The 14,491-nt window shown below is 45.5% G+C and overlaps 1 protein-coding gene across 1 annotated transcript in view; it reads left to right on the plus strand.

The window, feature by feature from the left end:
• Window positions 1–7,662: 7,662 nt before the first annotated feature.
• SLC15A4 (solute carrier family 15 member 4) overlaps window positions 7,663–14,491 on the plus strand; it is a 66,949-nt gene continuing 60,120 nt past the window's right edge. The window contains exon 1 of the mRNA XM_075012920.1: window positions 7,663–8,445. Coding sequence (XP_074869021.1) covers window positions 7,852–8,445 — 594 coding nt within the window. The 5' untranslated portion in view covers window positions 7,663–7,851. The remainder of the gene's footprint in view (window positions 8,446–14,491) is intronic.

The raw sequence follows: 14,491 nt of genomic DNA on the forward strand, positions 1-14,491 counted from the left end.
GTGTTGCACCTCCGAAGATTTGAGTCTCTAGGCCATATTTCTCATAGATGTATATGATCTGATGGGGTAGGGGACCAGCTTGGTTCAGAAGACTTACTTGTTTCAGAATGAAATCAGCACTGCTCACCAAGGCTGTATCTACACAGCAGTCTTATTTTGGAATAAGCTATTTCAGAAGAGATTTCCAGGAGCAGCTTATTGCAAAATAGAGTGTTTACACACAAAATGTACATTGAAATTACAGTGGTCACGGATGGCAGAACACAGAACAATGATGCATTTGGGAAGGTCCAGGTTGAACATTAGGAAAAATTTTTTCACGAGGAGGGTGATGAAGCATTGGAATGGTCTACCCAGGGAAGCAGTGGAGTCTCCATTCCTGGAGGTGTTTAAGTCTCGCCTTGACAAAGCCCTGGCTGGGCTGATCTGATGGGTTTGGTCCTGCTTAGAGCAGGGGCCTGGACTCGATGGCTTTTTTAGGTCTCTTCCAGCTCTATTGTTCTATGAGTCTATGATTCTATGAAATAGCACTCAGCTATTTTGAAATAGCACTGCTGTGTGGACATAGGAGGCCTCTATTCTCCATTCAAAATAGGCTCTATTCTCTGTCTCTGCAGCCCCTATTTCAAAATATCTATTTTTGGAACAGATGCCATTTCTTGTACAATGAGGTTTGCCAAATTTGAAATAAGCCATCCGCTGTCTTGAAATCATTTCAAAATATCGGTTGCATGGTATAGACATTCACAGAGTTATTTTGGAATAGCAGCCTTTAGTCTGAAATAACTTTGCTGTGTAGACACACTCCAAAGCAGCTAAGGGGGGCGAGGGGATGAGGATTATATGTGTATGTGTCTTTTCTTCCCATTATGCTGTCTGCTAGTACAGCTTTCACTGTACTGCTGCTCACTAAACTCACATCCCAATTAGGCCCAGATTTCCTGCGCTCTATGGAAATTATTCTCCTCTGTCCTCCCCTGCACCCTACACACCTTTCTTAAACTAGACAGAGCATTTGATATACAAGAAAGATGATGCATTATGAAATATCTGAGTATTCTGTCCCCCTCCTAACACCTAAGAGAAGTTCTCCACCAAGGAGGCATGTTAAGCCTTCTGATGGTTTCATGATATAGCAGAACAGCGGGGCTGAGCACCAGGTTGTCATAACACTCAGGTTTGGCTCAGCACCTCCTCCATCATGATGAAGGGAAGGTGAGGTCAAATTTGAGGGACTGACATTGCACTCTGGTGCACAGGGTTGCAGCACCACACAATTTGTTTCTTTCGGTCTGTAACCCTTCTGTTAACGCCAGATGCCTGCCAGAAGGGCCGGGTTCAACTCTTGTGGGGTTTTCCTATCAAGGATACAACCAACCGGCTCGAGCCCCCACCCAGTGGCCTGGGACAATTTCACCCCCGTGCTGGGTGCCTGTAAGGCGGTTCTCCCCCACCTCACAAGCACAGAGTCTGAGATAGAAATGGCTTGTTTAATGACCGTAACCTACCCCAAGGTTACAGCGACAGATGCAGTATATCTCAGCACAGAAGAGACAAAACCCCTTTTACCCAGATACCATCCCCATATCCAGTAGAACCCAGTCTCTTGCTGGGGCTCTTGGCCCTTTTCCACACACACACAGTTACAGGGTGTACCCTCTGCGGTGCAGTCCCAAACTCAAAGCCCACAGATACATCACCAGGGCAATACTAGCTGTCCACTTGTCTGTAGCCTCCCCTTGCTGTCACCAGCCGTCTGCCAGTCGCCATCGTCCGCTGCCGCTCCTACCGGCCTCCCGCCACCGCTCCTATCAGCCACCCGCTGGTCCTGCTGTTGTCCACCGGTCCTAACCCCACTGCTTGGGACTACCCTAAGGCAGAACCCAGTGATTTTAGCTCTGTGTGGCCTCAGCTGCCACTCTGTGATTTCCGCTCTTGGTATCTCTACTGTGAGGTTTCACAAACACTCTAGTATCCAGCTCTATCTTTCAACAGGTGGGGAGGGTTAGTCAAGGCATAGGCACAGCCAAGGCACTCAGCAAGCTGGCTTAACCAGTACCCCTTCCCTTCCCCTCACAATGCTTTAAACCAGGGAGCCCTGTGTAATGAATGTCTTACACAGCTAAGGCGACTGCCCTGTCCCCCCCAACAACCCAGAGCATTGGTGAGATCTCACAACTCCCGCTTTGTGTCAGCTTAAATTGTGATTTTACAACTGCATGTTTACAATAGACCAAATCTCATGGCTTACTTGCTACCCATTAGGCTTTGCCTGAAAAGGTATCACACATGCACACCTTTTGCATTCTTATGCAGATGACCTCTGGGAGACTCATTCCTCCCAGCCTTCAGCAGCACCGCATTCCTTCTGTCACATTCCCTACAGGTGGTTGGGGCTTCCCCCAAGATAAAGGCCTGTGCAAGGGCACTGGTTAATCTGAGCCTGTTCCCACTGACAGAAACATTTTTAAAAGAAAGTGCTGGGGATGAGGAAATATTTTTGAAAGAGGAATGCTGGCTTCAAACTAAGAGACTCAAGAAAATGGTCAGATAAAGATGAGTGTGAGTGAGGAATAAAGCCACTGTATTTCCCTACCCCAAATATGGGACAGGGAGATGTGTACGGGAGGGGTGGCTCCACCAACCCCCGGTGGAGCCAGGAAGGAGGCAGCAGCTGCCGGTGCTCCCCAAGCCCCGGGGAAACAGCAGGGATTTGGCAGCTGCCCAAGCTTCCCTCGCTTCCCCGAGGCTTGGGGAAGTGACACTCACCAGCAGCTGTGCCTGCGCAGCTGCTGGTGGAAAAGGTCAGGCCAGGGGGAGGGCCCAAATATGGGACAGTTATTCCCTTTTAAAAAATAAATGGGGATGCCTTTTTGGCATCCCAAATACATGATAGTCCTGCCTAATACAGGGTGGATGGTCACCCTGGTGAGGAAGAAATTTTAAAATGGCAGAGGAGAGAAATTAGAGAGAGAAAAGGACACAGGAACAAATTCAGTAGCGCCAATTCATCCTATTATTTATGTATTTGTTTATTTATTATTATTGTGCTTACAAAGTGCATGGTACTGCACAGACCCTCCCTTAAAGTGCTAACCATCTAAATGCGTGGCATCATTAATTATTGTTGTGTTTTTAAAATACCTATATCAACATAAATGCATATGTATCAGAGAGGGAGCCGAGTTAATCTGTATCTTCAAAAACAACAAGAAGTCCTGGGGCACCACATAGACTAACATATTTTGGAGCATAAGCTTTCATGGGCAAAGACCCGCTCCATCAGATGAAGCAGGTCTTTGCCCATGAAAGCTTATGCTCCAAAATATCTGTTAGTCTATAAGATGCCCCAGGACTTCTTGTTGTTCTTATAAATGCATATTTGGCATTCTGGCAAAGAGTTTTCTTATCCCTTCGGGGAGTCACACACATATGGAGATACACATCTCATAGAGCTGGAAGGGACCTTGGGAGGTCATCAAATCCAGTCCCCTGCCCTCTTGTTTCTGATTCACAAGTAAGTAAGCAAGAATGGGGATAACAACAATTTTTCATCTGTTTATCTTGTGTTGCTTAAGTTCAGTTGCTTTGAAAAGCTCATACCAACCTGCTTCATAAAATGTTGCTCTTCCATGGAAAAAGCGTTATTCTTATGCAACAATCAAATCATATAAGAGCTCATTAGGTAGTATATTCATCATGGGCCTATAGTCATGCAGGAGTTTAAAGGTACTGTAGGTAAATGTTCTTGTGTGGAGAAACATGAAAAATGTCTTTGGTGAAGGAAGCCATTATACTTAATTAACAGTAAATTCAGTATATACAGATGTTTTTGAATTTCAATGGGACTGTCAAAACTACTCGGTTCTCAATAGTGAACAGACAAATAATGTTTTTATAATGTACGTCTCTATTATTGAGTATTCCAGTGTTGTAAGGTATTTTTAACAGTTGGTGGATGGGCCAACATAAAATATCAACATGCTGCTATAAGGCAAACCTCTGCTGTCCGGCACTCTCTCATCCGGCAACATCAATAATGTGGTAAATTTTAGTTATCTGGACAACCACTTATCATGGGTGTGGCCAACTTTCCTGTGGTCCCATAAAGTTTGTTTACAGTCACCAGTCCTGGTTCTCAGTGTTCTGTGGTATTACGTGGTTGTAATTTACCCATATGTCTTCTAAGAACCCAGTAAACAGTAGAAGTATTGATAATGCTGCCAGACAATATTGACCTCCCCTCATCCAGCAAATTCTCTCATTTGGTACCAATCAAGTTCCAACGGTGCCGGACTGAAGGGGTTCAATCTGTATTAAGATAAATTGTGCAGGGACTAAAATTTGACATCTGTATCTATTAAAATGTGTGCTAATGCAAAGTAATGTTATCTTCTCAATAGTCTCTCTGCAATGCCATTGGAAACTTTAGGCAATATAACCACACTAGTTTAATGTAGGGACATGGTACACAGAATTAGGTAAGTATTATGAATCGAAAATGTTGATCTCTTGCTGCTAAATTATTGGTGACCATACAACAAAAACAACGAGGAATCCTGCTGCATTTTAGAGAATAACAAATTTATTTGGGCATAAGCTTGCATGGGCAAAAATCCTCTAGCATCCGACAAAGATTTTCTGAATTCAAACTAACACACCTGTCCCTTTGATATTTACGTCAATAATTTATGAACATACGTCCTTCATCCACAGCTGGCTGAGCTTCGCTGCACTGTATCATTGGGTTTAAACTTGCTGAGCAAATATATTTAATGAGTCACTTCCATGGGGTCAATAAGTTATTTACAAAGAGTCTTCTTTAAAGATAAGTGCATTTTTTACTGGCACCAGCTGTTTAATTATCACCATTTAGTTACAGACTGCCCTTTACTGACAATTATAAAATCTTAATGCCTGGATGTGTCGGTATATTGTCAGTCAGTCTGCCTTTTTACAGGGAACAGGAAGAGGGTAACACCTTTTTCATTTTATTCACAGCAAACATTTTATCTTAGGGCTTGATCCTATAACATACATTTCTGAGCACAGTGTTTACCTCTGTGGCTAGTTTCAGTGAAGTATTAAATGTCCTTATTAATACTAAGTTGCACTTAAAAATGAGTCCCATTACTATCAAATGCTAATCAGCATAAATAAGTTTGGCAAAATGGGAACTTTAAGACCCTGCTTCAGCTAACGCTGGCATGCATGGTTAACTTTATTACCTATTCAAGGCCTCAATTTCTTAAGGTGAACTGGTAACATATAGTAAAACTCAAATATAATGGGAAGAAGAAAATAAAAGGCAAGTCTAAACTATGCTTCCTAACCACTTGTCTTTCACAACACCATCATATACTACATATAAATTTTAATAATTGTGAAGGTTTTTCAAATGATCATTCTATATTACCAAGGTGATGCAAAGATGTTACATAAATAAACAATGGGACATTTTAGATTGAAAATTCATTTGTTGAAGATGACTTTTTTCTGTCATTTCTATTTCCTTACTTTTATTTTTCTATGAACTGCAGCGAGAGAAAATCACACATTCACAGTAATATCTTGTTATTGTACAAGCAAATTTAAGTTTAATTCGGTGTTGAAATCCAAAGAGGAGAAGGTTAACTGATCCATCTATTGCACACTATGCAGGCAGTGACTGTTTCAGGCTGTGACCATTTAGAGAAATGAAAATAAAAAAGCATTCTGAGTGAGGTTACTCAAGGTAAGAGGAACATACTTTACAATGAGAATTAGGCTCTAAATCTGTGCATACCACAAGAATGGATGCAGTATAAAAACCTGAAAGGAAATTTGTGGGGTTTAATGGAAAGGACAATGAGTGAGAGGCAGCAGGATGTGTCATTGCTCATGGCCAAAACTTCTTTCCAAAGAGGAACACAACTTGACATAAAGTGTGTATACAATCATGATGTTTCCCTGTTGTACTTTCCACTTCATTCCCCTTGTCCCTTTCTTGTTTGTCATCACTTACTGTGCTGAGTGTCAAACTACCACATAAGGTTCTGAGTCTATCATTTCAGCTTTCTGTAAAGTGGTGTGCATACCTCTTGGACTGTATAAATACCATAAAACTAGATTGCACAATTAGAGGGCAAAAACACAACCCTAAGACAGTTTATGGCCCTTGAAAGAGCATCATGACTAGCTCAGGGGTCAGGACACGTGGAATGCAATTCTTATGTGCAGTGGCAGAGTAACATAAGGGCACTTGCCCCTGAGCCTCTAGGCGTGAGGGCCCCAAGGTGCCATAACTCCATTTTGTTTAAACAGTTTGCTTTAAAGCAAGAAAAGAGATGCGTTCTGTCATTTTTATTTTAAAATCAGTTTAAGTGTAATTTTATGCATCATAGTTAAGGTGACCATGTGTCCTGTTTTCAGCAGGACAGCCCCATATTTCGGGTGCCATTCTGGCATCCTGATTTATTTTGCAAAAGGGGCTACTTGCCCCACATTTCACAGGGTTCACTGGCTTCCTCCATCTGGGGGAGCTGGGAGCCAGACTGTGCAGTGGCTCAGCTGCTGCCTGACTTCCCCCAGTGGGGGCTGGAGCTCAGCCCGGGCTGCGGAGTGTAAACTAGGGCTTCAGTGGGATTGGATCTGGGGGCTAGATGGCAGGGGTTGGAGCGGGAGACAGGATTGGGGCTGGAGCCACGTGGGTTTGAGCAGGGCCATTGGAGCCAGAGCCACGTGGGGGTTGAGCTGGGCTGTGGAGGTTGGAGCAGAAGCTGAGGGGAGTGGGGAGTTGGAGTGGGGCCACTGGAGCCAGAGCCACAGGCACAGGTGGGGGGCAGGGTTGAGCAGGGAGGTGGGGGGTGAACCATGGCTGCGGCTGGGGTGGAGCCAGAGCCACCTGGCTTCCCTCAGCTGAGGCAGCCAGGAACTGCATTGTGCAGCAGCGCTGGCTGCCACCCACAGCTCAGGGAAGCCAGGAGTGTTGCTGGCAGGGCAGAAGCCCTGTTCCCAGTGTAATGCTGACAGACCTGGGTTGCTGGCAGGAGGGATAGAACCTGCAAGCATAGGGTCTGTTGGTGTTACAGCTGGTGCTTTGGATGGGAAGAACTGCTGGAAGGTCTCAGAAGCTTGGGATGCCCTTCCTCAGCCCAGGGAAGCATGTAGTACCCAGAGGCACTCAGACCTCATCTGGGGTGAGTAAAGTCTCTGCTCTACAGCCTCTGCTGAGAGCCAGCTGGCCTTTAGTGCATGTGGTAGAGTTCAGGGCTTTAGACCCTCTGTTCACAGGTTCTACCCCTAGGGCCAGCAAGCCACGTCTGTCAGCGTTACACCAGCACCCCAGATAAGGTGACCATCCGTCCCAATTTGTCCAGGATGGTGGTCATTCTCCACATCCTACATTTGACAGGGTGGAGATATGGTCACTCCAATCAGGGGTAATAATAAGCATGATTAGATTTTAAAGCATAAAAAATGACATCAATAATTTAATACATGTGGGAGAGCCCCTTGTGATTGTGTTGTCCCAGACTCCCCACCCGTCCTTAAGCCTCCCCGGTTCATGTGACGCCACCTTCGCACGGTGCAGATGCTACAAGCCACCCCTCCCTGCAGGAACGCAGCACAGAACCAGCCGCTCAGCCACGCCCCACGAGCGTCACCGCCCTGGGGGTGGGGCCAAGCTGGGGGCAGTCCCTGCTATCCACCTGCGCTCGGAACCCGGAAGCGCCATCGCCGTGTGACAGCCGAAGCAGCCAATCCGCGCTTGTGGCGGGCGGGGCTCACGCCGAGGACTGGGGCCCAGACGAAGTCCCGTGGCCGGCGAGCGTTGACTGAGGGGCTTCGGCGCATCTCACAAGCCGCCCCATGGAGGGGGCCCGTGGGGCCGAGCCCGGCGAGCGGAGCCCGCTGCTGGGGGGCAGCGGCAGGTGGCGGGCCCGCGCTCTGCCCGGCGGGCCCAGCTCCTTCCAGGGCCGGCGCCTGGCCTGCGCCGCCGTGCTGCTGGCCGAGCTGCTGGAGCGGGTGGCCTTCTACGGCATCACCTCCAACCTGGTGCTCTTCCTCAACGGGCCCCCGTACAGCTGGGAGGGCGCGCAGGCCAGCCAGGCCCTGCTGCTCTTCATGGGCATCACCTACCTGGTGTCTCCCTTCGGCGGCTGGCTGGCCGATGCCCTGCTGGGCAAGTTCGGCACCATCCTGCTCAGCATGGCGCTCTACCTGCTGGGGATGCTGGCCTTCCCGGCCATCGCTGCCCCGGGCACCCGGCAGGCGCTCTGCGGGGAGATCCCGCTGTCCTCCGTCGAGAACTGCTCCTCCCCGGCTGCCAACGCCACCCTCGGCCCGTGCTCCCAGGAGGGAGCCACCCGCTACTGCTCTGCCGCCGTCTTCGCCGGCTTGGTCCTGGTGGGCGTGAGCGTGGGCACCGTCAAAGCCAACATCACTCCCTTTGGGGCCGACCAGGTGAGGAGTGGCCTTGGAGAGCGGGGGGTGGGAGGTGACTGGATCTTGGGGGGGCTGGGCAGTGGTCTCTCTCATCTTTTCCATCCGTGTGTGTTAATTTTCTGTGCGAAGGGATACCACCAATAAACCTAGCTGCGGGCACAGTGCTAATCAGCTGGGTGGCATCTGGATCCTGCCTGAGCAGCTGCACAAGTGCACAGCTTACAGGAAACACTGGCTCTGGGGTCTGCCAGGTTCCAGGAAAAGGACCACCTGCCCACAGAGTCAAGGCTTGGAAATTCTAAAGAGGGGTCATTTGATTCCCTAGTCCACTCTGCTGCCTACCATATCCCTTAGAACTTAGCTTTTTGAGTTATTGAGACCACATTAATCTAATGTATGGTCTTTGTGGCTGTGTTTGGTTAACTTTGCCAGTGCAGTAACTTTCTCCACCTTCCCGATCAGTTTTTCCATATCTCCAAGCAGCTTTACTCTTGCATATATTTGGGTACGGAGCCTAGTCCTGTGGAATCTGTCCTTTGTAACATTATCCCCCTCAAGGTCCAAAAGTCACTGACATGGGGGAATAGCATTGATTGCATAGATGTTTCAGATGGATTATGTGGGTTCCCACAGGATTGACTCTGTGTAATTTACATGGTGGTTGTTTGTTTAACATTTTTTCAAACTAGAGCCAAGCAGGTGAAGAAGTAGCTATAAACACATGACATTTATTAGCAGTAGTGTCTTTCATGCAGAGATATGTCCTGTCAATAGTCAGTCTCTTCAGATCCTGTTAGGTAAGGGATCTTTCATCAGCTCATCACTGCAGCACAAAATGACTACATGAAGTATTTGACAGTTAGTGCAGTGTAGTCTAACTTTGTATAACATCACTTATTGTTTCTATAACCTTATCCTGCTGGAGAAATGTTAATGCAGAGCACTTCTGTTGCACGCTCCAGTTCTATGGATATAAGTTTACTTTACAAAGAGTAGAAATGCTATTCCCACTTTATGAATTGTGACTATCAGGTGTAAATAGAAAGTGACTTGCCATGCCACTAGAACTGTTTAATTAGGCAGGGAATAGAACTGATTTCATGACTCCTAGTTGTTCAGCAAAGGAGCAACCCTAAGTTCCAGTCAGTGTGGGTGTTCTAATGTTTCATAAGAAGTGGGATTTATCACAGTGTGGTAAAATGTCTCATCTCCCAGCTGGAATGCTCTGCAGTTTGTGTGTTGCTTGGTTCTGCCTTTCCTTGACATATAACTTGGGCAGAACTTTAAAACCTTTAGAAATGAAAGGAGTTATGTAAACATTGTAACAGACCAAAATTGTACATCCCTGGTGCATGGGTTATCTCAAAGCTAGTATAACACTTGTGAGCCCGTTAAGTAGGTTCAAGAAATTTTATCTTATAAGGCCTTTTTTCAAACTGTCCCCAAAACACTTTTTAAATAAATGTAACAAATAATAAAAAACAGAATAACAACAACATACAGAATAAAAAGAAGAGCTATAATGGAAAGTGTAGTTGCCTTTTAAAAGCAGGGGTGCTTTTCCCACGTGTTCCATTAAAGACAGCTTTAGTGTTGCATGAATTTCACAGTGACTTATTAGTAGGCTAAAGCAAAGGAAATTTTTCTCTTCTGCTTAAAAATCAGAAACTTTCCAGTAAAGGTGTGGATTTTTTCCATTCTGTTTTTCTAGCTTATCATTTGTTAAATATATTATGACATGCAATTTAACTTCTTCTGTAGTCTCAAACTCTTTAGGTGGGTCTCCTTATCTGGGAATGTCACAAAATGCAGGGTAGACAGATGTGTATTGTTTGGAATAAAATGTCTTTGATTTATGATACTAGAATCAAGTGTGGAGGCTGCTGTGCGTATAAAGGCTTTGTTTGAAAGGTCTACTGACAAGTTTAATGTTTTTAAGGAGAGAAAATAGCAACTTGATGAAATATTCAGACACGTGCTTTATTTCTCATAAGTTGATTTCCAAATGTTATTTGCTAATGCATTTTATTATAGGCCTCAAAAATGGTATAACTATGACCACTGGAGGATAGCTCAGTTTTTGGTGTTGGAAATAATGGCAGGCCTTCAAAATAGGGTAAAGTTGTTTGGTATCATATTTTGCTAAGGACACAAATGCATTGTCCAAAGTTAGGAGGAAGGGGGACAACTCTCCGAGTCTTGTGGCACCTTACAAACTAACAGATGTTCTGGAGCATAAGCTTTCATGGGCAAAGACCTGCTTCATCAGATGCATGAGTAGCGGGGTGGTTTCAGCGGGGTGTTTAAAGAGTGGGATCCCAGTGAAAGGGAGGGCCAGAGCTCACAAGGGCAGTGTCTACACTAGCCCCAAACTTCGAAATGGCCATGCAAATGGCCATTTCGAAGTTTACAAATGAAGCGCTGAAATGCATATTCAGCGCTTCATTAGCATGCGGGTGGCCGTGGCACTTCGACATTGATTAATTCCTTATTATTGGAATAAGGGGACTTTGAAGTAGGCGGGGTCCTTTCGAAAAGGAGCCCTGTCAGGATGAGCCGCGCAGCAGTGAGGCGCGTCAATTTCGAAGTGCCGCAGCCACCCGCATGCTAATGAAGCGCTGAATATGTATTTCAGTGCTTCATTTGTAAACTTCGAAATGGCCATTTGCATGGCCATTTTGAAGTTTGGGGCTAGTGTAGACATGGCCAAGGTCTATTCAGCAAGGTGGAAATGGCCCAGTATCAACAGTACTTATCAAAGGCGGGAAAAACAAGTCACATCAGACAGGGGGATGCAAGCCTTTGTCAATGTCATCTCCTGTCTGATGTGACTTGTTTTTCCCGCCTTTGATAAGTACTGTTGATACTGGGCCATTTCCATCTTGCTGAATAGACCTTGTGAGCTCTGGCCCTCCTTTTTACCGGGATCCCACTCTTTAAACACCCCTCTGAAACCACCCCCGCGCTCATTCATCTGATGAAGCGGGTCTTTGCCCATGAAAGCTTATGCTCCAAAATATGTTAGTTTTTAAGGTGCCACAAGACTTCTTGCTGTTCTCGAAGCTACAGACTAATATGGCTACCTCTCTGATAACTGAGTGTTTTTTATTATATACACATTTCACAAGTGGCTGCTCAGTACTGAACAGTTTTTGCCAGTTCAGCACCCACAACTGTAACTTTAGCTGTTCTAGAGTTTTGCTTGTTCATATATTCTAAGGTCATATGAGACCATCATGATCTGACCTCCTGTAGCTCACCCGTGATAAATTTCCCTAAAACAATTGACAGAGCATATCTTTTAGAAAAACATCCAATCTTGATTTTAAAATTGTATGTGATAGAGAATCCACCATGACCCTTGGTAAATTGTCCCAGTGGTTAATGGCTCTCACTGTTTATGCCTCATTCCCAACCTGAATTTGTTTAGGTCATGTATTCCAAATGTTCTTGAGACAGAGACCCATTTTGACAATTCAGGAAGACTTTGTGACCCAAGGCAATTCAAAACCAGGGTGTTGGGGAGGAGGTTCTCCCCTGGGAAAAACATACCACCTCCCACCTGCCAAGCTTTAATTCTTCTCAGCCCCACTCACCTCCAGTTTTAAATCCCTCTCACATAGGATAGCCAGATTTTTGGAAAACATGCAGGACAGGCAGTCCCACCTGCAGGATCCCCAGCCAGGGCTGCCTGTGCTGCATAAAATCTCCAAAAGCCTGGCACCCTAGCAGTCCTGCAGCTGGGGCATGGAGCCCTGGCCAGCAACACCAGCCGCGGGATCCCTGGCCAGTGGGGTTGCAGGGAACCCTGCAGCCCTCCATCAGGGAGCCAGCTACAGCATGGAGTCCTGGCCCCCTCTCAGACCCACTCCCTCTCTCCCATCCCTAGGCTTCAACCCCGCTGCTTTCCCCACCTACCCCACACAAGTTCTGTATGCTGCCACTGCTGCTCCCCATTGCTGCTTCACTGGGCGGCAGCGGCTCTGCATGACTCCCACCAGCTTCCTATTCCCTTCCGCCACCTGCTGGCCATTAAACCAATGTAATTAAGTTTCATTTTGTAACAGCAGTGCAGGGACTGGGAGCTGGAGGAGTGAGAGGTGGCAGAGCCACATGCAGCTCAGAACTGCTCAGCTGGTGACCCTTAACAAATCTAATCATGACCCATGTTTGGGTCCCAACCCATAGGTTGGGAATCCCTGGTTTAGATTCAACTTCCAGCCATTGGATTGTCTTATACCTTTCTCTGCCAGAGTGAAAAGCTCATTATTAAATATGTTTCCTCTGTAAACTCTTAATTCTTTGCAAGGCTTATTTTTCTAAATGGCTGGCGTGATGCAGTATACTGACTTCAGTCTGAGTGATGAGTCTCAGAATAGTGTTTATAAACATGTGATTGAACCTAGCATTTTCCAGTTCCCCTTTTATGTCTGAGTACATTGAAGTTAACTTCCTGTTTTGCTGATTTAGCCTCTTTCTGCATTTGGGAAACCTTGTTTTTTCAATGCTTTTTCACTGTTGCTAAATGAAGCTAATTCAGTTCCATCAGAATAAGTAACATTGGTATCATTTTGGAAGATACAATCTATCTACATCAATCAGACTTCCATGGAAAAAGTTTGCTTAAACTGGCAATCAGGTGTCATCTGTACTCAGAAAATCTGTCTGATGACAATGGCCAAGCAAAAATCTAAATGTTTAGTAACACTTGATAAAGTTGTGCTAGCAGTGGTATTAAACCTTTAAACATATATTCCTGGTGTAAATGTGTCTAGACTTGCCCACCCTCCTCTTTCTGGAAGGGGCCTGGTAATGAGTGGAGCAGAAGATGCAAATGAGGTGCAGATTAAAATATTTTGTGCCTCTTTTGCATATTCATGTGAGACCTCGCTTCTAGAAGATCCCCTTCCAGAAGCCAAAGCTGCTGTGTAGATGGGGTTCCTTCTAGAAAGGGGGCAGGGGCAAGTGCAGGTGCAGCCGAACTGAATAATTTAAGGCATGGAGTTCAAATCCCTGACACTCTGAACTTGGCAGTGGGTTAAAAAAATTGACATAGGCAAGAAAAATACACATGTAATCCTGGGATGGGACAAAATTTCACACACTGACCAAATTTCACTGTTAAGATTTGAAATTACGGCGCTAAACTGATATTGGATACACTTGTTTTCTGAGTTCTCATCAGTGTATTCTCAAACTATAAACTGTTTCTGCAGTAACGAGAGGGAAGACTTTGTAAGAACAGCCTGAAAAATCTTGTAGGCATGAATTTGTTAAGCATATGGACAGTCGCCACTCTTTCTGTGCTGAGACTTCTTTTGCCACCTGCAGCACCTCTCAATGCCACAAAATGCCTTTGTGCCAAATATCTTCTGCAGAGCTCTTTACTCAGTAGATGAACATTGACTGTTAATATTTTGAAAACAAACATTTTCTGTTTGTGCTTGTAACTGACAACAGGAGGACTCAGAGTTGCATGTCATTACTCAGCAAAGAGTAAACAGAAGGACTGAGAAAACATTGGAATTTAGAAATGTTGGGGACCCATAGTACAGGAAATCATTAGTGGCTGGTGCTGGGATCAGATTTCATTATGTTTTTAGGCTAATTAGTGCCAAATAAAAAATCTGTTTGCATGGAATTCAACTCCTGCATAACAATCTGAATGTATGTTTTTTTTTGTACATCTGTGGAGATAGGCATATCTCATAGAGTTGGAAGGGACCTCCAGAGGTCATTGAGACCAGTCCTCAGAGCAGGACCAAGCACCCTCCCTGAGGGATTTTTAAATCTCTTTGCCCCAGGCCTGTAAATGGCCTCTGCAAGGGGTGAACTCACAACCCTCTGTTTACAAAGCCAATGCTCAAACCACTGAACTATCCCCTCCTTCTGATGTATGTGAAGCGCCAATTAAGAAACATGCAGTTTCAATAACCCATTAAGGTAAATGACATTTTGGGTTGAACTCACTGGTTTAGTTGAGTCTATCTGTTGAAGGCACAAGTTGAGGGATTTTTCCTGTCATTAGTTCAAAAGATTCTCCTAACCACAGAGAACTGGCATG

This window comes from Carettochelys insculpta, chromosome 18 (assembly GCF_033958435.1).
Source record: "Carettochelys insculpta isolate YL-2023 chromosome 18, ASM3395843v1, whole genome shotgun sequence".
Classification (NCBI taxonomy): Eukaryota; Metazoa; Chordata; order Testudines; family Carettochelyidae; genus Carettochelys; species Carettochelys insculpta.